The 24,983-nt window shown below is 46.0% G+C and overlaps 2 protein-coding genes and 1 non-coding gene across 4 annotated transcripts in view; 2 read left to right on the forward strand and 1 right to left on the reverse strand.

Annotated features, from left to right (window-relative positions):
- Pask (PAS domain containing serine/threonine kinase) overlaps nucleotides 1-269 on the reverse strand; it is a 37,975-nt gene extending 37,706 nt beyond the window's left edge. The window contains exon 1 of the mRNA XM_027397660.2: nucleotides 84-269. The gene's annotated coding sequence lies outside the window, so the exon portion shown is untranslated. The remainder of the gene's footprint in view (nucleotides 1-83) is intronic.
- Nucleotides 20-23,468, forward strand: Ppp1r7 (protein phosphatase 1 regulatory subunit 7). Of its 2 annotated transcripts, none has more exons than XM_035441152.1 (10): nucleotides 20-143; nucleotides 3,138-3,266; nucleotides 7,163-7,221; nucleotides 7,896-7,961; nucleotides 8,460-8,590; nucleotides 9,588-9,750; nucleotides 11,599-11,715; nucleotides 13,440-13,544; nucleotides 17,130-17,216; nucleotides 22,178-23,468. In XM_035441152.1, exons 3-10 carry the CDS (start codon nucleotides 7,189-7,191, stop codon nucleotides 22,352-22,354), a joined length of 879 nt encoding a protein of 292 aa, XP_035297043.1. In that variant the 5' UTR covers nucleotides 20-143; nucleotides 3,138-3,266; nucleotides 7,163-7,188; the 3' UTR covers nucleotides 22,355-23,468. The 2 variants fall into 2 exon arrangements, with proteins under 2 accessions (XP_035297043.1, XP_027253464.1); XM_027397663.2 differs by lacking the exon at nucleotides 20-143 and adding an exon at nucleotides 298-482.
- LOC113833651 lies at nucleotides 20,068-20,171 on the forward strand. Its single transcript, XR_003481766.1, has one exon. It is a non-coding gene; the product is annotated as a U6 spliceosomal RNA (small nuclear RNA).
- Nucleotides 23,469-24,983: the final 1,515 nt, after the last annotated feature.

A 24,983-nucleotide genomic window follows, 5' to 3' on the forward strand; every position in this document is an offset into this window, starting at 1 on the left:
GTCTCCCAGGGCCGCCGGCCCCCGGTGCTGACACACATCGGCGAGGCTCCCGAGGTCGGGGATACGAGGCTAACCTGCCTCACCTGTGGCCTGTAGCGCTCTCCTGGCCGCAGTACCTCCTCCGCGCCTCCGAAGTCGGCACGGTAACGTGGGCGAACCCGCAAGCTTGAGATGTCTGCCATGCTGCCTGATGCTTTGCCGGGAAGTCGGCTTTCGCCCCGCTCGCCTAGACTCCACGCAAGCCTCAAACGCCTAGCTCAGGTGGAGCCGGGGCTTGCGGGAACTACAACTCCCATGAAGCACCGCTTCCACGCAAGCGTGTCAGCTCGCGCTTCTATGCTCGCTTCTATTGGCTGGCTGACAGGGCGGGGAGTTCTGATTGGCCCTTAGCCTGAGGCGACAGATTCCGGAAAGGGGAAGAGCAGCCAATATGGCGGCGGAGCGCGACGGCGGGCCGCAACAGTCGCAGGAGATGATGGAGGGTGAGCGGCCCCTGCGGGCGACCAGGAGGCGGCGAGCTGGGGGCTGGGCGGGCACGGCCTCTTGCCGGATCGGAGCTCGGCCTCCAGCCTCCGGCCGCAGCCACGGCTCTCTGACAGCTGCCTGCTGGACTGGAAGGGGCGGGCGGGGGGGGGGGGGCTCGGAGCCCGGGAGCCCCGGCCCGAGGGCGGCTGCGGTCAGGAAGGACCAGAGCCCCGGGAACAACGTGGCGCGAGCTCGGCCAGCAAAGGGGGGCGGGCGAGGAAGCCGCGGCCGTGGGAACCTAATCTAGAAGCTCCGAGATTGACAGGCGAGGGGGCAGGGGGACTGTCCTCTGTCAGCTCCTTGGGAAACCGAGGTTTCGGGCGTGTGGACCTGCCAAGTCCATAGTTTGTTCGCGCGGCATGCATGGAAAGAGGCTGCTCTGGAAGCGAATAGCCTGTGGCAGAGCGATGGGTAACAAGGAGGTCCGCTGATTGCGTTTACCAGGCGGTGCCTTGTTTTCTACATATTCAGAGTCTTGAAAGGACTAAATTCAACTTTCTTCCTTTTTTTCACTGTTGGATTGTGTCATTATATACATATATAAGTACATATATATATATATATATGTATATATATATATATATATATATATATCACATGTGCTTGTTTTGTACACAGTTGTGTAGATACATAATCGTGTGTATTTATGTGTACATATAGGTGTGTGTGTGCGTATATGTGCATATATAGAGACACACTCCTATACCCATTGTAGCATCAGGCAGATCTGAACCCTTGAATGCCTTTTAAAGACTGCTCTGTATTTCGGTGAGGGTTACTTCTGGAAGAGCAGTCACGCAGTCACTAGTGAAGAGGGTTGCAGAGCAAGGGGCATGGGCGTGGAAGAAAAGTCCAGTGTGTTTGGGAGTGGCCATGCTGCCCTGAGTTGGGCCGTGAAGGATCACTAGAAGTCATCCAGACTGGGGACAGGTGGGGAGGACCAATACCATTCCAGAATGGAAACCCAGTCAGAAGCAAAGGAGTATGGAAGAATTTGACCTAAATAAACTGTCATATGAGGTGGGGGTTGGGAAGAGACGGTGAGACTTTCTAGAAAAGGTCTTGGAGAGTCTTAAAGGGAGTCATACTGGTTTGTTTTGTGTTTTGGGGTTTTTTTTTTTAGTTTTATTTTGCCTTTGAATCTTTTCTAAGCAAGAAAATGCTTCTTCCTCTCCCCTTCCCTCCTACAGTACCCTCCTCCCCTTCTTCCTCTGTTTTTCAGTAAAGGGCAAATACAAAAGCCAGGCTTTCCTCTCTGCCACTCCCACACATGTCACTGCCAGCTGACACCTAGTTTCCAGAGCCCCATGTCTTTTGTGGGTGTATTTTGTGGGTTTGGATGTTTTTTTGTTTTTTTCTTTTTTTCTTTTTGGTTTGGCTTGGCTTTGGCTTTTTGTTTGTTTGTTTAAGATAGGGTCTCACTATGTAGCTTTGGCTGGCCTGGAGCTTGCTATAGACCAGGCTGACCTAGAACTCATAGAGATTCACCCACATCAGTTTGCTAGAGTGCTGGGATTAAAGGAATGTGCCACCATGCTCAGTGAGCTACCTGTTTTGTCACCTTCTCTATCACAGCCAATACCATAACTCAAACCTTCCTCCTCTTGATTTTATGGCCTTTTTGCTAGCCTGTCATACCTAGGCCACACAGTCACCTTCTTGCACACTGCCCCATGCTCTAGAACCTTTCTGCTGTCCTGAGGATAGATGCACAGGTTGCACCAACTGTCCCTTCTGTCTTCTGGGTCCTCCTGGGGGCCATGCAAATACCAAACAGAACCTAGTTTCCCTAATCCTGGATCACAGCTGGTCCTGTGTCTCTTGGGAATGCATACATTCTACATGTCATGCACCCGAGCCACTCTTGTGCCCTTTCTCTTTTGGTCCTGACGGCGGGGAGGTACTCCACAAACTCTTCTACAGATATGAATACTGAGGTTTAGGAAGATCATTTGCCAAAGCCACCTTTCATTGTTGCTTTCTTCGTAACTCAAAACCTGTTTGTTTACTCTAAAAAGCTTTGCATTGCTAACACTCTGTCCTGTGATCCTTTAACATCAGCAGTTTACCTAGGGCATTTGGCACTTTTGATACATCCTCATTTTCATTGGAGCTCCTCCCTGCCCACAGTCTGATTTTAGCTAGTCTTGATTGCTTTCAGAATGTGGGCCTATAATTTGAACCAGTTTTGGTCTTTTTGTTGTTGTTGTTGATGTAGGTATATGGCAGAAGGTTCACAGTGGTTCCCTCTTGTTCTTGTGGTGGATATCAGGTCAAATGTGAGAGCCACCTGGAAGGTACTTCACTATGTGGTGCCATTAGTGTTCCTGATCCCAGATCAGGTCCAGGGGCTTTTAGAACACTTGGCAGTTCTTTACAAGCTCTTGGAGGGAAAGGACAGCATGTCAATTGTGCCCACGTGGCCTCCTGGTTCCTGTCTCTATATCTTAAGTAATGTTGGGACATAGAAGACATTCAAATGTTCATGTCAACTGAATTTAACTATTTCAGAAAGAAGTCTTGCTGACTTACAACTTGTGTTAATCTGTTCTATATTCCTCAAATTGTCGAATGAAGTGGATGTGAATTCTCACTGACGTGTATGGGTTCAGTCGACAGGCGGGTTGAATCTGAAGAATCAGGTGATGAGGAAGGGAAGAGGCACATCGGTGGCATCGTGACAGACCTCAGTGAGCAGAGTCTGAAGGATGGAGTGGAACAGGAGACGGAGGACCCAGAAGGTACTGGGCATAGTTAACCTTGAACTCCCCATATAGTGGGAAGTGTGCTATTAAGATTGCTGCTGCTTTGACATGATTTCTCCTTGTAGGAGTAGTTGTGTTCTTCAAAGGTCCCAGTAGATTGGGCAGCTGGGCATGCTGGCAGAGGGCAGCCGGCTCTCTGGGGTACTGCCTCATCAACTGGCTGATTTACATTTATGGGTGCAGCAGATCCATTTCTGCTGAAGGGACAATACTACAGCTGATGACATTGGCACTAGGTGATGATTAGCACCAAAGCGGAAACAGAAAATGATTTTTAAATCCTTTACTCAGAAAACAAAATCTGAAGAGAATAATGTGGTGGTTAACTGCTATACTTATGTATCCTGCCACAAAGATAAGAAATCATTTCTGATCCAACCTCAACATTGCTTTTTTGAGACAGGATCTCACTATATAGCCCAGGCTGGCCTCAAGCTCAGAGATCTGCCTGCCTCTTGAATGTTCAGATTACGGGTGTATGCTTGTTATGCCCACAACCACCTTGATGTTAATATAGGCCTGAGACTCACTGGAAAATCACTCCATTGGGAACTAAACAGCTTCCTGTGATGGTTTTATACCCTCCTCAGTAATGGCCTGTGCTAATGTGCTTGCTCAGTAAATCAGTTTACATGGAAAGGAACGACAGAAAACATATAACCACCGAGAAATGTCCCAGCTGAATTGTTGGGGCGGGGGATTTCTATGTAGTGTGTATCTTGCAATATGATTTTTAGTTGAAAGCATGAGTATTTAGTTGTACCTGCTTAAAGAGAAAACACAGTAGCATTGCTGAGGATCTCTTTCAACAGCAGGCTTGAGGGGAAGCTGCCTCTTACACTTTCCAGATTTGTATGGATTTTTCAGGTATTCATAATTATGCATTACCTTTATAAAAATAAATTTGTAAAAACATAGCTACTTTTTAAAATAGCACTGTGCACTGTGTGCCAGCAAAGATGATTGGTAACTATGGTAACCAAATTTTAAGGCAAAAGGAGATTACCACAAAAAGTACCCACCACAAGTTTGGAACTTCAGAGCTGGTATTCTGGGGGTGATGTGGGTGCATAGAGCAAGGGCTCTGCCGTCATCATTTGACTCAGTCACAGAAAGGCTGAGGTGTGCGCCACTGAAGAGTTAGGCTACCTGGAAGTCTTGGAAACCAGAGTGCCGTGGTCCTGAGCGTCCTTTCCTGGCTGGCTATGTTACTGTGCTAGGTAACTGCTGTAAGAGGTCTGACTCTAATGTGTGATAGGTGAGGAGAGGGAAAGGCCCATGTCAGCCAGAGATCCCTACTGCAAGGCAGGCCACTTGGGCTAGAGCCCAGCTTGCTTGAAGTCCATGTTCTTGCTAGATATATAGTAATTCTCTGGGAACATGTATTTCTCCTCCTTAAGGAAACTGGAACTGCTCACTCACACTTACGTTTACTTAAGTTGCAGTGTAAAATATTCAAACATGTCCATCATTACCTTCCTATTTTTCCTAACGTGTGTGTGTGTGTGTGTGTGTGTGTGTGTGTGTGTGTGTGTGTGTGTGTGTGTGTGTTTGTGTGTGTGTGTGTGTGCGCGTGTGTGTGTGCACATGTTCACATTTGTGAAATGTATGTGTGCATATAGATTCCAGAAAACAGGTCAGGTGTTGTTCCTGTGCTTGCAGAAACCCTTCACTAACTAACCTGTCTCCCAGAACCACCCCCCTTTTTTTCCTTTCGGTACTAAGGATTGAACCCAGGGCCTCCTCACACCTGCTATGTAAGACTTTACAGCTGAGCTATGTCCCTAGATCCCTAATTTAGAAATTACAACTATGATACACTCAGAAATTTGTTCCAGTTGGTAACTCTATTCCAGATTAAGCTGGTGTTTCAAGTAGGACAGTAACAACCCATGCTGGATGCTATATTAGACAGAAAACTTTGTACTGTGCATCACATATCCTAAGAAGCCTAGGATGGGCTTAGTTCCACCTGCTGGTCCAGTGCTACTGCCAGTAGTGCTTGCTTTCAGTCTCACGGTATCTGGTTTGGACACCAGAGGCCGGCCGGCCTGCTTGCCTTAATTATAGTGCCTTCCTGTCACAACTTCCTGAGCTCATGGACAGTGAATTACTGCTATCTTTGGAGGATAAGGCGACTCTTGTAATGTCTTCTTATTTGTCTAGTTCCTTTTATTTAACACCAGATTAATTCATATCCTATAAATTATGAGTAAACAACATATTTTAGTTGGATACTGTTGATTGTTATAGAAAAGGCATCATGGAAAGTCAGTCATATAGGGCCAGTTGGCCATATAGGGCCAGTTCTTCTGTGTTAAGCTGGTCCCCTACCACACACATGCTTCTCTCTAAGGCCTCCAATGAAGAAACAGTCTGACCAGCACATAGTCTGCTAATATTTGGAGGAGGCAGACATGTGCTGAGGTCAAGATGTATAAGCTGGTTCCACTGTAGATGCTAGTACATGTTTGCCCTAAGGAAAAGAAACAGGAAAAGGGGACTAGGAAAAATAGTAGTAAGTGATAAGAAGTTAAAGGAAATTGAGGAGAAAGAGAGTATTCTGGGACAGAACAAAGAGTTTAGACTCAAAGAAGCACTCAAAAAAAAGAAGCAGCAGCAGCAATGTTTCCTTCTTACAGAAAGTTTCAAGATAAAGTCTTAAGAGAATCACCAGCTATGAAGCTGTGAACCTAGGTGTCATCCCAGCATCGGGGGATCTGAAGCAGTAGGATTAAGAACTCAAGGTTGGACTCAGTGGTTAAGAGCACTGGCTGCTCTTCCAGAGGACATGAATTCAGTTCCCAGCACCCACATGTCAGCTCACAACCTACCTTGTAACTATTTCCAGGGGACTCTCTACTGGCCTTTCAAGTTGTGGTCAGGCATACATGCAGACAAAGCACCATACACGTAAGATAAACATTTTAAAAAGCTGAAGGCCAGTCTGAGCTACAGAATGAAACCCTGTCTAAAAGAAAGGCAGTAGGGCAGGAATCCAGCCAAAATAGATAACTATTTGGATACCAATTGCTACAAACGAAGGAAAAGATTATAAGACCACTGGGGAAAGTGGGTGACCCTTTTGTGGCAGGGGAAATGCTGTTAATCTCAAGTGTTTGGGGATGTGTGCATATGTATTTGCATGTCTGTGTGTCTTTCAGTGTCATATTTAATCAGGTTCTCATTTTCTTATGAGGCTCTCCACTGCAGCAAGAAGCAGTTTATATCTGGCTCTCCAGGGTGGATGGATAGTCTCATGACATCCAAATGGGTTTCTCTGCTGGAATTAGTTCACCAGGCTTCCATTTGAGAAGTGCGCTTAAATTATTCACAGAAGCTCTTTGATCCTGTCTGTTGAGCTCTGCTTCATTTTGTTTCCCTCTGTCAGGAAAGCATCTGTAGATGCTGGGCTACTTTCCAAAGCAGTAAAAGGCACATCCCAGAATATGTAATATGCCCAGCATGAGCTGTATTCAAGTGGCCTGATTTATTGCCACAAACAGAAGGGAAAGAATACATGAGTGAATAGGCTTCTGGCAGCACAAACTCCAGGGATTCCAAGGTGACAGCCATGGTGGGGCCATGCTTCCCAGCAGTACCTAGGCTTCACTAGGTTCACCAAGACTCAGGCAGCTGCCTTCCTCCTCCTCCCAAGAGCCTCAAGCTGCCTTTGGCTTCTTGGGAGCTTCAGAGGCACAGATAGACTTTAGGAGGCTTTGCTATCACTGTCTCATCTTTGGTGTCCCCTGCATCAAACTTCTGTAGCCCTGGGGCAGAGTGGCAACTCTTTATACTAAACCTGTGGCCACTGATTCTTATTAACAAAATTGTCCCCTTTTTTTTTTCTTTTCTTTTCATTTTCTTTTTAGAGGAACATGATGAGCTGGCAGTGGATATGGAAACCATCAACCTGGACCGAGATGCAGAGGTAATGCTGCCTGCTTGACTCAGCCTCAGGGAACATGGTTACAGATGACCCTAACCATCAGCTTACCTTTTTTAAGGTGACAGATTAGTGAATAGAGAGATCACCCAAGCCTCTTTTGATTGGTTTCCTGTATTTTTACTTTTTTTTTTTTTTTTAAGACAGGCCTTTTCTCTGTGGTTTTGGAGGCTGTCTGGAACTAGGTATTGTAGACCAGGCTGGTCTCGAACTCACAGAGATCCACTTGCCTCTGCCTCCCAACTGCAGAGCTTAAAGGCGTGCACCACCACCGCCTGGCTATTTTTACTATTTTTATAATACCAGCAGTTGAAATCTATTTCTCTTTAGCCACTAAGTACTGTGTGTCAAATGAAATGCTATTGATTCATGTTACATGAGTCCAGTGGTCACACCCCCAATTTTGGAAAAAGTGTAGGTGTGTGTGGGTGTCCAGTTGCTAGGGAACTGAATTCAGACTGGCCACTGGGTCGGTTTTACATAAAACTAACCAACATAAATCATAACTAGACTGAAGAGTGTCGACCTGCCAATCACAAGTTGGGTGTGCTCAGCATTGCAGCCTCTCCCTTTCCTCCCCATCCAGCAGTCTCCTAAGCAGCTCCTGGCCAGGTCTCCAGGAACACTAATGGACTAAGCAAGATTCCTCTGTGTTTCAGGATGTTGATCTGAATCACTATCGCATTGGAAAGATTGAAGGCTTTGAGGTGCTGAAGAAAGTGAAGGTGAGGGGGATCTGTCCTTGCACACAAGGTGACTTGGTAACATTTACTTAGAGAATATGCACAATCCTTATTCCCATCCTGTGGGTGGCACTGGCCTATATTCTCATATCTCCATTGTGAGTGGGACAGGTGTCTTCCTGTAGTGGGGGAGCTCAAGCCTGTCTGCTCTCAAGCCTCGGTGAGCACTTGCAGTCTCCTGTCCTAACTCACTGCAGTTAAGTTTGCTTCTCAAAATGGAACCCAGGAAAGGTCCCTCCAACTGCAAGAACTTGACTTACTTACACTTTAACCCTAGTCAGTGCCTCCTTCCCCAATCAGGTGTGCTCCCTATGGGGTCTTCCTGACTTTCCTTTGGGCCTGTGCTTGTCCTTGAGTAGAGGAGGATAATTCCAGCTTCCAACCCCCCCTCACCTGCCCCTTGAAGATCAGCCTAAAATAGCCCCTGGAGGGTGGCCCTGTGTTATCCTTTGCCAATGTCATCCTCTTCCTACCCTCCAGTCACTCTGCCTCCGTCAAAACTTAATTAAATGCATTGAGAACCTGGAGGAACTGCAGAGTCTCCGAGAACTGGATCTCTATGATAATCAGATCAAGAAGATTGAGAATCTGGAGGCGCTGACAGAATTGGAGTGAGTAGGAAGACCCAGAGGAGATGGGATGGGATAGGTGGGGTGGCCAGGTTCCCTAGAACCTACCTCCCCACTGCCTGGCTGTAGTCCTGGAGGGCTGCCCTGTGCTAGAGCTCTAATACGAACAACAGCTTCATAGATGCCTTTAGCATCGAGGCTGGAGCTAGGCTTCTAGCTGGGTTCTGTTGAGTAATGATGTCAGAACTGGGAAGATAGGAGCTTTTAATCCATAATCCCCTTTTTTAAAAATAAAAGTGTGGCCAGGCAGTGGTGGCGCACACCTTTAATCCCAGCACTGGGGAGGCAGAGGCAGGCAGATCTCTGTGAGTTTGAGGCCAGCCTGGTCTACAGAGTGAGTTCCAGGACAGCCTCCAAAGCCACAGAGAAACCCTGTCTCGAAAAACCACAAAATAAATAAATAAACAAATAAACTGTCAGCCACATTTCTGACTAAAGGGATTAGCCTTACCAGGTTTTAGCCTTTAGTTCGTGCTGGCTTTTGTTTTGGAGGTTTGTTTTGTTTTGTTTTGTTTTGAAAACATGTCTGGTGTAGCCCAGGCTAAGCTGAATTCTCTGTAGTCCTGGATGATCTTGAGTCTTGAGCCTCATGCTTCTGCCTCTCCAGTACTGACCTTACAGACATGTGACACCATGCCCAGCTGTTTTGATTTCTATTTGTTTCAGTTTTAGTCTAACACCACTGAGGTTGAACATGGTACTAGGTTCTGCCATGGACATAGGCATAAATGAAACCTGGTTTCTGCTCTAAGTAGGGTCCTTAGGAGACAGTGTTCATCATAGCCTGCAGGTTGTCTTTACTGCTTTCCAAGCACCAGACAGCTTCATGGACCCATAGGACAGCTCCAGTGTGAGCCAGTCAGTGGGCAATGGGCAATGGTCATATCCCACCTCCTAGTGACTGCAGATACCCCTGTAAATGAAATTCTGACTCCTATGCAGTGTGTGTTCCTTCAAGGAATATTTTGTTTCTTTCCAGGATTTTAGATATTTCTTTTAATCTGCTGAGGAACATTGAAGGGATTGACAAACTGACACGGCTGAAAAAACTCTTCTTGGTTAACAATAAGATCAATAAAATTGAGAACATAGGTACCTTACGTCAACTGCAGATGCTGGAGCTGGGTTCAAACCGCATCCGGGTAGGTAAAGGTGGATCTGCAATGGTATTCATAGGGTATGTGCTCAACCGAGGCTTTCTTTGGTTTTTGTTGTAGTTGTTTTGTTTTGTTTGTTTGTTTTGGTTTTTCTAGACAGGTTTTCTCTGTGGCTTTAGAGGCTGTCCTGGAACTAGCTCTTGTAGACCATGCTGGTCTCGAACTCAGAGAGATCCGCCTGCCTCTGCCTCCCCAGTGCTGGGATTAAAGGCGAGCACCACCACCACCCAGCCAACTGAGGCTTTCTTATGTTCATATTGTTTAGCGGGCACTGGGAAATAGTTAAGGAAAACTGCTAACTGGAAGCCAGTTTTTTGTTGTTGTTTGTTATTCATCTATTTTACATCCCAGCCACAGCCTCCCCACCCTATCCTCCTCTCCCAGTCTCTCTCCCCCATTCCCCATCCCCACCCCCCATCCCCTCCTCTTCCATCTCTATCCAGGAAAGGGCAGGTCTCCTATGAGTATCAATAAAACATAGTTTAACAAGCTACAGTAAGACTAAGTACCTCCCCATGTGTTAAGGCTGGGCAAGACAACCCGTTATGAGGAATAGGGTCCCAAAAGCCAATAAAAGAGTCAGAGACAGCCCCTGTTCCTGCTATTAGGCCTTCCATAAGAGGACCAAGCTACACAATCGTACATATATGCAAAGTGCCTAGGTCATTCTCTTGCAGGCTGCCTGGTTGTTGTCGGTTCAGTCTAGTCTCCAAAAGCCCCTGTGAGCCCAGGTTAATTGATTATGTGAGCTTTGGAAGCTGATATTAATAAATAAGAGCTGAGACCCCCGGAGGCTCAGTCTCCCAGGATCTCGGCCCAGGACTGCAGCAACCCCAATCACTAGGCAGAAGTGAAAGCTTGATGCAAACAGCAAGAAGCTTTATTGCAGTTGTTTAACGAGCTCTGGCCTTTCATCCATTCTCCATGGCCGATGGCTGGGAAAAGACCCTGAGAAGCCACAGGACAGAGATCTTATAAGGCAACGTAAGGGGAGTGTCTAGGGGTATGCACAGGCTCAGGATTGGTGTGGCTCCAGGCTTGGAGGGCTTGCCCTGTGTTGATTGGTCAGCTGGTTGTTATGGCCGATAGGCCCTCCCAGGGCAGTTGCTGTGTTCTGCACGTCATTGCTGTGCACTTGTCCATAAAGCACACCCAGAGCCATAAAGCGTAGCACCACCAGCTAACTTCTGATTGGTTCCTTGCCACAGGGTAGGCATCTGACCTAGTGACCAAGGCAAGGTCAGGCAAGCACGTGTTAGGCTGTTATGGCTGCCAAAACGGGGAGCTGGTCCCTTCATGTTCACACCGACTGGTCTCGTCTGGTAGTTAGCTTTCATTGGCTCTTCATCTATAGCATGGTCCTGTACCAAGTTAGTCCCAGCTGTGCTCCATAAGGTAAGCCAACTAAGGTTTCCCTTAAATCTGTTCGTAGTGGTTTTCTTCCATCTGCATCTGAGATGTTTTGCAAGCCTAGGGGGGTGATTACTTTCAGTGGTCTGCCGTGTGAAAAGCAAGTATCCTACTGCTGAAATGCCCCCAGAACACTGGGCTGGCCCTCATCCCCTAAACATGTCCTCTGGAGGATTTGGTTTGCTGTTCTAGGTCCATCTGACCTTGAAAACATGAGTAAGAATGAAAAGGAAAAGTGATACAATGTTCCACAGAAACAAAACTAAGTCTTCAATCCTCCATCATTTTCCTCTTTTCCATACTGTATATTCAAGAGAGGGTTTGTTGGAAAATTCCCAGACTCCAAACATCACAGAGCTGAAGTCACAGATTGCCTTGTCTTGTGGTCTAGATTCTTGACTTGATGTTTCATCTGTTTGACAGGCAATTGAAAATATCGACACGTTAACCAACCTGGAGAGTTTATTTCTGGGTAAAAACAAAATTACAAAACTTCAGAACCTGGATGCACTTACCAACCTGACAGTCCTCAGTATGCAGGTACTGGACCTCACCATCTCCCCGCTTCTCATTCCCACAGCGCCAGACCCACCGTACCCAGTCTCTTCTTAGTCCCTTAGTATGGCCATGATCAGCACTGGTTTATAATCAGTAGGTGGTGGAAGCATTGGAATCCAGAATCCACAGAATGTCCATACACATATATTCTAAACTAAAATTCTGTTCTTTTTATACAATTTATTTTTACTTTTAAGGATTTCAGTTTTGGGAGCTGGGAAGATGCCCAATTTGGCAGGCCCCACATGGCAGCTCCAACACCCTCTTGTGGCCTCAGCTTGTGGCATGAGCATGGTGCACAGACACACATGCAGATAGAACACCATACACAAAAACTGGAAATTATTTTCACTGATACTCTTGACCTGTTTTGTTTTTCGAGACAGGATTTCTCTGTGTAACAGCTCTGGCTGTCCTGGAACTAGCTCTGTAGACCAGTCTGGCCTTGAACTCAAATCCGCCTGCCTCTAATTCAGCAGTTCAGCAACATGACGAAGCAGCTTAAGACTCCTGCCACCAAAACTGACCACCTGAGCTGAGTCCCTAGCGTCCACATGACAGAAGGGGCAAACTGACCACTGAGCTGAGTCCCTAGCACCCACATGACAGAAGGGGCAAACTGACTCCTACAAGTTGTCCCTGACCTCCATGTACCCTCCATTGCATAGGTGTGTGCACACACTCACACAGGACATATCTGACTTTCAACTACTTCACGTAAACCTTCAGAAACATCTAAAAACCCCAAACTTCCATGTGTGATATTCAACCTAATACAACAGACCCAAAACATTAGACCTCGTCTCTCAAGTTCCATTCATTCAAGAACATTTTAAATTCTTTATTGTGTTTGTTGGTTGGTTAGTTGGTTTTGGTTTTTCGAGACAGAGTTTCTCTGTATGGCCCTGGCTATCCTGGAACTCACTCTGTAGACCAGGCTGGCCTTGAACTCGCAGAGATCCACCTGCCTCTGCCTCCTGAGTGCTGGAATTAAAGGCATGCATTACTACCCGTTGCCTTTATTGTTTTTTATTTTATGTGTGTGGATGTTTTGCCTGCACGTATATTGGTGTACTGCATGTATACCTGCTGTTCTTGGATGCCAGAAAAAGACATCAGATACCCCAGGACTAGAGTTACAGATTGTGAGCCACCATGTGGGTTCTGGGAATGGAACCTAGATCTTCTGGAAGACTAGCCAATACTCTTTACCACTGAACTATTTTATCTATCCATCCAGCTCCACCTCCCAACACTTTTAAATAAAATACCTGTTCTTGAGATTCTTCAGGATAAATGGGAAACTTCATTTCTAAAGCCATTATATTTCTCACCTGTGTAGCTAACTGCCCTTTTCCTTTTAATATTTTCCAGTATGTGATATGAATATGTGTGTATTCATGCATGTGTGTATACTTATGGAGACCCCAGATTAGATTAAAGTTGGGAATCACCCTTGATCACCCTTCCACCTTCCTCATAGAGTGAGTCTCTTAGTCAAACTCAGAGCTAACTGATACGGCTGGTTTTGCTGGCCAGCTTGCTCTGGGGATCACCTATCTCTGGTCTTCCAAGGCTCAATCACCTGGCATTTATGTGGGCTCTGGAAGTCTAAACTCAGGTCCTCGAACTTGAGTGGAAGATGTTTTAACCACTGGACCATTTCCTCAGCCCCAAGACTGATACTTTTTGATTCTCCTCTACAGAGCAACCGGCTAACAAAGATTGAGGGTCTGCAGAGCTTGGTGAACCTGCGTGAACTGTACCTCAGCCACAATGGTATCGAGGTTATCGAGGGCCTGGAGAACAATGTAAGAGCCCATTGGTCTGTCGGAGGGAGATAAAGGGGGGTGGAGAGGAAGGGGCTGGTGCTGGCATCCACTGCCCTCCAGACCTGGCCTAGGGTGAGCATACTGCCTACAGGATGTGAACTAAGGGGCCTCTACCCCAGTGAGTCAAAGAGCCAGTATGTCACATGACTGCTTATGGGTTTTCAACACAGGTGTCACAGACAGACACCCTCCTAGGGCAGCTCACTGCACATCTGCCATGTACTCTAGGCCTTTGGGTGATTTGAAAAATTCTTACCTGCCCCCTGTATCACACAGATAGCTTACACAAGTATCATCAGCTCTGTCCTTCCCATTTCTCTCTCTGGCCACTGACTTCCTGCCCTGCCTCAGCCCACAAAGGCTACAGGGTGAGCCAGCTCTCCTGGCCCCTCTCCTGTAGTCCAGAGAGGTAGTCTCCTCCCACCCACCTCCAGCTTCCCATTCAAGAAGAGCCTCTCATACTTACAGTTGCCTTTAGCCTTACCTGTTTTTCCTCCACGCATGATTCAAAACAAATAAAATATTTTTTCTTGTTCAATTTTACTGGGGTTGTTTTGTTTTGAGGGATTTTTTGTTTGTTTATTTATTTGGTTGGTTGGTTGGTTTTGTTAAATTCCACCAAATGTAGCAAGATTAGGTCAGGTTTTTATTCTTGGAAACATTTCTTAAATCTTATCACAGGTTCTTTTGCCCTTTGTGCCTCAGGCCAGGACCTGGTTACCATCAGTGAAATTCTGGAGAAAACCAGTATTCTGAGTTTTAGTTCATCACTTGTATAAGAATTTTCAGGAAAGCTAAAATTTGCCTGTTCAAAGTTTGGTAGCTTTCCTCTAACATTGCAGTCAAATTAAGGATTTAGCTAGCATGTGAAACCAGGTGTCGGGGCACACACCTGTAATCACAGCACTGAGTGGGGACAGCAGGAGAATCAGGAGTTCAAGACCAGCCTAGGCTGTGTGAGACCCTGTCTCAAACATGCATATACAATTAAAACCAGGATGTGATCTTCTGTAGTACAGAATGATAGCTAATAGGAGAGATAGAGGCAGCCAGAGCAAGGGGCCTTCAGAAAGCCTTGGGGGACTGGGTGGGGTATACACACTGACAGCACCAGTACCCCTGCTCCTCTGGGTAGCAGTCCCCACTGGGAGGCCAGCACATCTGTCTGCTTTGTATTTCCCCGGTGGTACAAACAGGAAAGAAGTGTGAGTGTGGAATTCTACCTAAGGTATATTATACCTAAGTCTTGGTTAAATGTCATGTCATTCCTGGGCCTCTAAAACAAAACAAAAATATTGTGTTAACAGTAACTGTGTCATAATGTTTACCGTGGTCAAATATGACAGTCTTTCATATTTTATTTCAATAATGATAAAATATTTACCTAATGTTCTCCCAAGTTTTATCTCTTAAATCAGAAATTTATTTTCATGGTGGGGAAAAAAAGAAGAGCCTCTTCCCAATGACACATGCACTGTCACTTCCCACTTACCAGATGCTCTTTCTTCAGCATCCCAAGGCACCTGTCTGATGGATTTGGCTCTTCTTTTCTGTGCCCTGAGCTTTTCCCTTCATTAACCTAAAATGTTTGTTCTGTCTTGACCTGGGTCTTACTTTATTATAGAAAGCCATGACCTGTGATGTCTGTAAGCTGCCCACCCCACCCTGTTGTTTTGTTTTTAATTAAAGAATTCTTGCTTGCTTTTGCGTGAGCACTCAAACCCTTCTCACACACTTGAGTGTAGCTGGTCTCAGGTCAGGAAGATTAGGGAGCAGTCCTAGTAGCCAGGGTCTACCATCAGCACTCTTCCTGCTGAGCCTTGGTACCTGGACTTCCCAAGACTCAGATCTGTAGTGGGTTTCAGACTACTACTGCTTTGCAAGTTTACCGTCTTGCATGCAGTGTAAACACCACAGGGACGTCACAAAGTGCTGGGGAAGGTTTCCATGGTGGGCTTGTTCTGTCCCAGCCTGCTGTGTCCTCAGGTTAGCACTCTAGTCCCTTCCCTTGTACAGTTGTCTTATGGTCCTTTTGACTCGGAAGTCCCATGATTTGTTACTTGGTGCTCTCATAGCTGTGCACATCTGGACTCTCTTCTGGCAGGTGTGCCGATGCTTGTATGATGCTTGTGTTGGGTGGAGACGGGTAGGGTGGTACTGTGGGACCTTCAAGGGCCTGGGAAGCCACAGCTGTGATGTTTTTTAATCAATAACTACTGACTATGAATTTTTTTCTTTTTTTAATTTCCATTAAAACTTGGAAAGATTTGGGATCAAGACACCAGGAATTCAGTGGAAAACGGGGACCCTGAGTCTAAAGTACTGAGAGGTCTTTGGGGCAGAGGAGGGAAGGACTGTTACCAGACTTCTAGTCAGCTGCAAGAAGTCTAGGAAAACTTCCCAGTGGCTTATTAAAACATTGGCATGCACTATAAACTATGGTAGACTTAATTTCCACCATAAAATTGTTCTCCTTTTTTTAAGATTTTATTTATTATGTATACAACATTCTGCTTCCATATATATCTGCACATCAGAAGAGGGCACCAGATCTCATAATGGATGGTTGTGAGCCACCATGTGGTTGCTGGGAATTGAACTCAGGACCTCTGGAAGAGCAGTCAATGCTCTTAACCTCTGAGCCATCTCTCCAGCCCCATGAAATTGTTCTTCTATTGAATCTTGAACTATAAACTTCAAAACAGTTACCCAAGCTGAGCTGATGTGTTTCAGGAAGCGTCTGACATGCACTTTTAGGGCACATCATAAAACAATACTGTGAGTGGTGGTGATGCACACCTTTAATCCCAGCAGAGGCAGGTGGATCTCTCTGAGTTTGAGGCCAGCCTAGTTTACAGACCTAGACACCTAGGGCTACACAAAGAAACCCTGTCTTGGGGGAAGGGAGGCCCCACAATGCTTTAACCTGCAGGATACTTGCTGCTACCCACAGACACTATCCTCAGCTGCTAAGGTTCTACCTGGCCTTGTTGCCATTATTCCTAAGTCCTTGCAGGCCCCAATATTAGCCCTTCAGTATTTGCCCTGGGTAGCTTTGTCCAAGACAGGAAGGCCTCTCTGTTACTCCTCCCACCTCCACTGTGTGCCTGGAGTGTCTTATCCTCACCCAGCCTCAAACTCCTCAGCCTCACTGAAGAGAGGAATCCCACTGTAGAGAAATTTGGCACAGTATTTCCTCATGGTATGCACTAAAGACATGATGCAACAATTGTCATTCCTTCTAAGCTCAGGGTCACTGCTCTTCCCATAAGAACTAGGATCAAGGGCTTCACTGGGCCCCTCTAGTTATGGGGCCTTCAGACTGACACAAATTTCAGGAAGAGTGAGAGCTTCATGAGGTTTTGAGCAAAAACTCGGAATCAGGCCCAGCTGGGGAAGCCACAGGAAGTAGGTAGGTGGTGTCAGCCTTGGCTCCATCAAAGCAGATCAAAGGCAGAGAGTATGGCTCACCTGAAGCCTTCAGCTCAGCTTCACACTAGTGCACGTGGTTGCAAATTGCTATTGAACTTCAGTAATCCAGAAAAAAATATTTTCTTATTTTAGAACAAACTCACCATGTTGGACATTGCATCAAATAGGATAAAAAAGATTGAAAATATCAGCCATCTAACAGAACTGCAAGAATTCTGGGTAAGTTTTAAACTTAGTGGGATTGGTATCTATCTGTTAGGCTCAGTGGGTCCTGTTGAGTAAAACATGTGAATGAATGCAAGTCTGCTAGTCCTGGAAGCCTTGATGCTCAGTGAGCCGTGCATATGTTCTGGAGATCAAATTCAAGCTGTTAGCATGTGTTTTTACCCACAGAGCATCTCATCATCCTGACCTTCATTTTTGTTTTTTTTTTTTTTTTTAGTACACTATTATATACAATCTTATTTTTTTATTTATTTTGAGACAAGGTCTCTCTGTAGCCCTGACTGTTCTGGAACTCTCTGTTCGGATCAAGAGATCCACCTGGCAAGTGTTCTGATTAAAGGCATGAGCCACTGTGCCCAGCTGAGCTCTTTAAATATGTAAATTTATAGTTTTTGTGAAACACAGAAACAAAATTTCTTTCCCTCCAAAGTTTTTCCAGTCCCTCCCAACACTACTTTCTTCTGAGACTATGTGTGTGTGTCCTTTGGTAATTAGATCATAGCACATAGACAGGGAGGTCTATCCCTCCTGTCTTCAGGCTTTGCTCTGGCTGAGCCTCAATTTATGTGACTTCTATTGCTCTGTTTTCCCTTCCGTAATACCCAGTCTGCTGTTAAGCTCATTGATCAGCTACCTCCATTTTTAGAGATTTGTGTATTTGCTTGTGTTTATGTGTCTTTCTAGTACATATGTGTATGGATGGATGCCTGTCCCTGTGTGTGGCACAGAAGGTGTCTGTGTCTTCCTCTGTCTTTTTTCCTATGCCTGTTTATTTGAGGCAGAGTTTCTCACTCAGCTAAGCTAGAAGCTAGCAAGCCCTAGTGACCTGTCCCCACCTCCTTTGGAGCTGGGGTTTCATACACTTGCAGGATGCCTGGCTTGTGACACAGGATCCAAACTGTGGCGCTCACTATGCAGCACATGAGCTGAGCCACCTCTCCAGCCCTAGGTATTTCTTTTGACAAGGCGACTGACAAAGGAAACATACGAGAAAAGGGATTTATTTTTGTCTCACAGTTTAAAAGGGCACCATCTGTCATGGCAGAGTTGATGGCAGCAGGAGGTACAGCTAGACTCTGGACCCTTCACATCAGGAAAGGCTGGGAAACAAAAGGCAGGGTCTGATGATACTACTTTTCACCCTATTATTCAGCACAGGGTCCCAGCCCAAGGATGAGGCCACCCACATTCAGGGTATGGCTTCCTTCCTTGGTTAAACTTCTTTGGAAGTCCCCTCAGACAGCCCCAAACATCTGGGTGAGTCCAAACCCAGTCATGCTGTCAGTGAAGTTGATCTACCTATTCAGTGAATTTTTGTTCTAGTTGTGTTTTCAACTCTTGGAGAACATATTGTTAAGGGTTTGTTTGTTGGGGGTTGTGTGTGTGTGTGTGTGTGTGTGTGTGTGTGTGTGTGTGTGTGTGTGTGTGTGTGTCTGGGTATGAATTGTGCACACATGAAGACCTGTGCCCATGGAGGACACAAAATGGAGCTGGAGTTACGGGGTGTGAGCCACCTGATATGGCTGCTAGGGCCCAAGCTCAGACCTTCTACAAGAACAGCACCTGATCTTAACCTCTGAACTGTCTCTGTAGCCTGTATTGTTCTTTTCTTATTTCTCACAGATTTGATTTCTCTTAGATTTTTATATTTGTCATTCCTTCTTTACATGGCTAGTAACTTCTTATATGTTGGGTATTGTGAAACTAAACAGTTGTATCTCTAGATTTGTGTTGTTTTTCTTCAAAATATATTGGACTTTGTATCTAGCAGGAAGTGAAGCCACTGTTTGACCTTTAAGGCTTATTGTTGGGGTGAACCTACATGTTCTGTCCTCTTAGCCTAACCAGCTCTGTCCCTGTGTGTTGTCCCTTTATGGTCATGGCTGCCACAGACATGTCCCTGCTCCATGTGGGCCCTGGTAAATTTCAGCCCATACTCCCAACTTTTTGTCTGTGTATGCTTTAGTGTTTAGTCCAAGACACAAGGAGGGAGACACGACAGGGTTTCTGGGTTTTGTTTTCCTATACAGCTCACTCTCCCCACATAAACATAATTCACTTCACTTCAGTGAGGCTGCCAGAGCTTGTCTGGCTCCCCTTCCTCACCTCATGAAGCTCCTCCTAACAGGCCAACCAGGGTGACCCTGCCCTTTATACACTGCTTTGAATTCCACTGTAGCGGTGGACACATTCCAGATTCAGCATCCTTTCCATTCCTCATCTTGCTCCCGTCTCTCAGCAGCTATATTTGATTCCTGTACATTTCTCAAAATAGACAGCCACCAGCCTCCGTTCTCCTGTCTCCCTAAGTCTTTCTTGGTTGTCTCTGTTTCTTCCTCTTCTGTTCTGCACACCAGGAGTGCTCCAGAACCCACAGGAGTGCTCCAGTGTTCTATCTTCATCTTTCTCTCTCCTTGGCAGCCCCATCCAGTCTCACAGATTTAAATGCCACCACTCTGCTCCTGGCAGCAAAGTTTCTCTTTCTAGCTCCAGTGTCTTTCCTGGATCCAGCTGTCTGCTCTTGTGTGGAGCCATCACCCAAATAAGACAAGTGCAAGTCTGAGCTCATGTGTTGTCCTCACAGTCCTTCCATTTGGCTCAACCTCAGTGGACAGTGACTATCCTTCCAGATCCTCAGGCCAGAAGTCTAGGCACCCTCCTAAACCTCCCCTTTTCTGTGTACCAGATCCACTCCAACATCTAAATACTTGCCTCTGCCTTCACAGTGCATCCAAACCCCCTTCTCCTAGCTCTGCTGCTGCCACCTGGCCCAGCATCCTTTCCCTATGCTGTTCTTGTGGCCTCCTGATCTGGAGCCCTGCGTCTGCCCTCCAGTAAGATTTTTGTGCTTGCTTTGGCTGCACAAATACTAAATTTTGAACAATACAGAGATTAGCATGGCTCCTGTGCAAGGATGACACAGAATTTTATAAAGCATTCCATATTTTTATTGTGTATGAATTTATAAAAAGACAGGAACTAGGAGAAAACATAGACCCTTCTATAACAAATCCTGTTTGGACTCCCATCCCATTTAGGAATAAAAGTGTAATTCCTACAAAGCTCCATGATCCCCTCAATGGCTCTCACTGTTGTATTGCCCATCCCCTCCCTATCTTTCCCCACAGTCATCACCAATCTGTCAAATCCCAGCATTCTTCAGGGTTTCACACAGGAGAGGGCCTCATGAATCATCAGTGAGGAGAAGCAACACCCCCAGGACCTATACTGACCGAGTGCTTCAGACCCAACAGAATGGTACCAGGCCAAGGCCTGTGGACAGTGGAGTCTTAGGACAAGTGCCTTAGAAGCTCTTACATGGAAATGAATCTAGTTCTTGAGATGTCCCCTACACTGCATTCTCTTCCAGTGACCCTTCACCCTGCCTCCCCTACACTGCATTCTCTTCCAGTGACCCTTCACCCTGCCTTCCCCGCACTGCATTCTCTTCCAGTGACCCTTCACCCTGCCTTCCCCGCACTGCATTCTCTTCCAGTGACCCTTCATCCTGCCCCCCTGCACTGCATCCTCATCCAGTGCCGAGGCCTGTTTTCACATGTAGCCTGTCTGTCCCATGGTAGGTTCTCAGACTACAGAGGTCACTTCTCCAGGAGTGGTGCACTGCTTCTTCCTACAACTGCTTGCTGTAGACCCTGCACCTAGAGTGTCTGCAGACATGACTTCTGACGTCTACATGGGCAGAACAGGAGCTGTAATAAGAGTCCTGAAGCTTGACAGTAGACTTGGCTCCTCTATTCAGGCTGTTGACATAGCAGCTTGCCCTGCCATTTAGTTTCTCTGTCTTCAAAGCCGTAAGTGCAGTAGATCACATCTGGCCTTAGTGATATGAGTGGCCAATTGTGCACACCCCTAACAGGTATAGTTAGTGGTGGCATATTGGTGCTAAGTCAGCCACGGTACTTACACCATAGAAAGTAGCACATTCAACTGATCATGGTTTTTCTGTCTTGTAGAACAAGCTGTTGGTTAAACATTTGCTAGCATAACATGGCCCATATCTAGGTGGCTATTTTGCTAAAGGTGCCCTTCCCAAGCTTCTGCCTCAGCACATAGACTAGAAAATGGGTTTGGACAGTTTAATCTGGTACTGTAGATTCTTACCCAAGGTAGCTTTGTCTCAAAAAATTGATCCCAATCTGAAGCCACATGCATCTGTTGGACAACATCAACCATTTCGGTCTCATCTTGATGGCACATTTGAGAAGGGAGGGCACTCTCCTACCAGGCTCAGACCCCAGCCCACTGTGGGGTTCAGTGTTCCTCATCTGGTGTTGGCAGTGTTGGTCAGCCATTGGTGGCCTTTGCATCCAGGAGTTAGCAGTGGAGACTCCTCAGAAATGAACCACCAAGGTGATCTAAGGGTCATGCTTGGAGTAGAGCAACCTCTGGCCAGTGGCATTACAGTTGGGGCAGTCTCAGTCTTGGCAGCAATTGGTGAGAGCAAGTATGTAGAAAGAGTAGCCAAGCCAGCTGCAGACCTGCCTATGGCCAGGAGGTATGCAGCCAGCATGCCTCATCTCTTGTTGTTAATGAACATAGTCTGTGCATGAGCAGGTAGAACTTTTCACAGTGCTGCTGAAAGGTGGCCAGGAAGTGCCAAGTGCTAATGGAAGGATCTATGAGGAATTGGGATAAGGAGGGCTATAGAGTAGTGGTTGTTAACCTGTGGCTCGAGATCCCTTTGGCAAGCCTGTCTCAAATTATTTACATTGTGATTTATAACAGAAAAATTTCAGTTATAGAGCAGCAACAAAAATAATTTCATGGCTGGGGGTCACCACAACATGAAGAACTGTACTAAAGGAGTGAAGCTTTAGGAAGTTGAGAACCAGCTCTTGTAGAGTGTATTAATGACCGCCGTCTCATATTTAGGGTTCCCGGCACGTAGGGGCAGGGCTGACCTCTAAAGACTTTTTTCTCATGTCTTCCTTCAGATGAATGACAATCTCCTGGAGAGCTGGAGTGACCTTGATGAGCTCAAGGGTGCCAGGAACCTGGAGACTGTGTACCTGGAGCGCAACCCCCTGCAGAAGGACCCACAGTACCGGCGGAAGGTCATGCTGGCTCTACCCTCCGTGCGGCAGATCGATGCCACATTCGTCAGGTTCTGAGTCCTCCTTGCTCCTCACCTGGTCCCTCTTCCCAGCCACGGTTTTTTAATCTACCTATTGCTCCTGAAGTCGTCACTATACCAACAGTCACAACCCAATGGCAATAATAAGGCACTGGTGGTAGCTGGCCTGAGACACCACACACCATTTGGAGATGCCAACACTATTAAATCTTGCCACGTGGTCTTCCTGGTGAATTGGTGACGGTTATTGTAGCCATGGAGAGAATGCAGGACATGTTACAGTCATTTGTTCTTCCTGTCTGTCTATGTCCTTAGCCTGGCCTGCCCCAGCAGGCCCTCAAATCAGTTTGCAGGGTTTAAGCAGTCATGACCGATAGCAACACATTTGATAGTCTTTCAGACTATCAGTTTTGAGAAGAAAAAAATTATATTTTAAAAACAATTGCATAAAGGGGCTCTGATCTCAGATGCTGTAACCCTCAGAGCCTTCCCATCATGAGTGGTGGCTGAGCACACTGGGCTGTAAGACCTGTTTCTAGGTGAGAGCTGAGACATGGAGACCTTCACTCCATACCCCTCAACTGTTGACCTCGGTGATTCTCAGAAGCGTACCTAACTAAAGCTCTGGCCACTCCCGTTCTCGACCATGATCCTCTGGCCTTATTTAGATGACATTTCTCTGAGCAAACCTCTAGGGCATGACTTGTGCTGCAAGAGCATTGTCATCCTTGGGAGCCTCAGATCTCCTCTTTCACACTGTAAGGACTGAATGTGGTCACCAAAGGCCCCTCTGCTTCCAGGACTCTTCGTTCTACACTAAGATGGGCCCCTAACTGCCATGTGCTGCAGTTACTGTTCATACCTAAGTCCAATGAATTTATTTTATCTCTTAATTGTGCTCACACTTTATCTGTTCAGGGGCCACATCTAGTGGGAGGCATCCCATTTCCAGCATCGCAGAAGGTTCTAGACAGCACTGCTCTAGACTTCTCTCAGTATCAGGGGATAGCCTGCCTTGAGCCGTGCAGCATGTGCCCACATGTCCACACTATCCAGTTAACTGCAGGAGTTTGTAATGTAAGAACGCTAACATGGGGTTTAACACCCATTTCCTGATTCTAATTCTCACCAAATAAACTGTATGATCTGAATCTGTGCGGCATCTCCCTGTCAAGAAGCAAGCTCTTAGCAAGGAAGGGTGGGTGGAGTAGCAGGCAGCCCAGAGAACACTGCCATAGCCCTAGGAGTGTGGGAAACATTTTGGACACAGAAGGACTGAAATGTAGGTGTCCCTACTGCAGTCACTCACAGGAGCCTCACACATCCAGTGATTCCATAGTGTATAAAGAAAGCTAATGGGGGGTGGGGTGGCAGTCACCAAAGCAGCACAACCATCTCAAGGATGCAGCTGCAGGAGAATCTTAGCTAAGTGGAGCAGACGGGAACATGTCTCCAAGGGAATTTAAATTCTAGAAAGCTATTCCTTAAGCAAGCAGTGGTGGCACACACCTTTAATCCCAGCAGTCCAGAGGCAGAGGCAGGTTGATCTCTGTGAGTTCAAGGCCAGCCTGGTGTACAGAGCTAGTTACAGGACAGCCAGGGCTACGCAGAGAAATCCTGTCTGAAAACTCAAAAAACAAACCCAAAAAACAATCAAATAGAAAAACGTATTCCTTAAAACAGTTCTAGGTCCCAGAAAGAATCTCCACACTGGGACTGGCTGGAAGTTCAATTCATGTTGAGAATGCCCCTGCTAAAAATATGGACAAATATAACATGAAAAAGAAACCACTACTTTTACATAGGTATATAAATGCAAAAGTCTTAAATAAAAGATCAGCAATTCAAAAAATACTGTTTCTTGATCAGAGTTTTATCTCAGGAGTGCAAGGATGGTTTAAGAGTAGAGAGGACTGAGCCTGGAGTACAGGCCTGTAATCCCAGCTACTCAGGAGGCTGAGGGGGGGAGGATTAAAAATTTAAGGCATGCCTTGGCTACAGAATGAAATCAAGACCAGCCTAGGCAACCTAATGAGACCCTATCTCAAAATAAAAAGTAACAAGGAGCCTGGGAGTATAGCTCAAGAATAGAATACCTGCCTAGCATATAAGAGACCCTGTTGAAAAGGAAGCAGAAGCAGAGTTTCTATAAATCACCATTTAGTGCAGTTAAAACAAACCACCAATTAATGTTATAAAGACTCAGCTGTATATATTCCTGGGTGTTTTTTTCAAGGAAAAGTGTTATTATTTTATATGCATGATGCCAATGTGTGGTTGTGGGCACATATGTGCCATGGTGCACCATGTGAACCTCAAAGGACAGATTTGTAGAATTGGTTCTCTCCTCCCTCCTTTATGTGAGTTCTGGGAATTGAACTCAGGTTGTCAGACTTGTGCAGTAAGAATTTACCTCTTGAACCATTTCATTGGCTCTGTGTTCCTAAATGTAACATGTTTATTCCTTTATAAATAAAAAGATGTCTTAAAATTGTAGAATCTGATAGACTTGAGCTGTGGAGAAAGGCCAATGGGTAGAAAGCTTGCTCTGCAAACCTGAGAACCTGAGTTCAAATCCCGATCCCCATGTAAAAAACTGAGCATGGCTTTTGACCAAGATTGCAATACTGTAATGTTGGAAGTTAACTCTGTGATAGAGTGTGCTT

The sequence above is a fragment of the Cricetulus griseus genome, chromosome 2 (assembly GCF_003668045.3).
Source record: "Cricetulus griseus strain 17A/GY chromosome 2, alternate assembly CriGri-PICRH-1.0, whole genome shotgun sequence".
Lineage (NCBI taxonomy): Eukaryota > Metazoa > Chordata > Mammalia > Rodentia > Cricetidae > Cricetulus > Cricetulus griseus.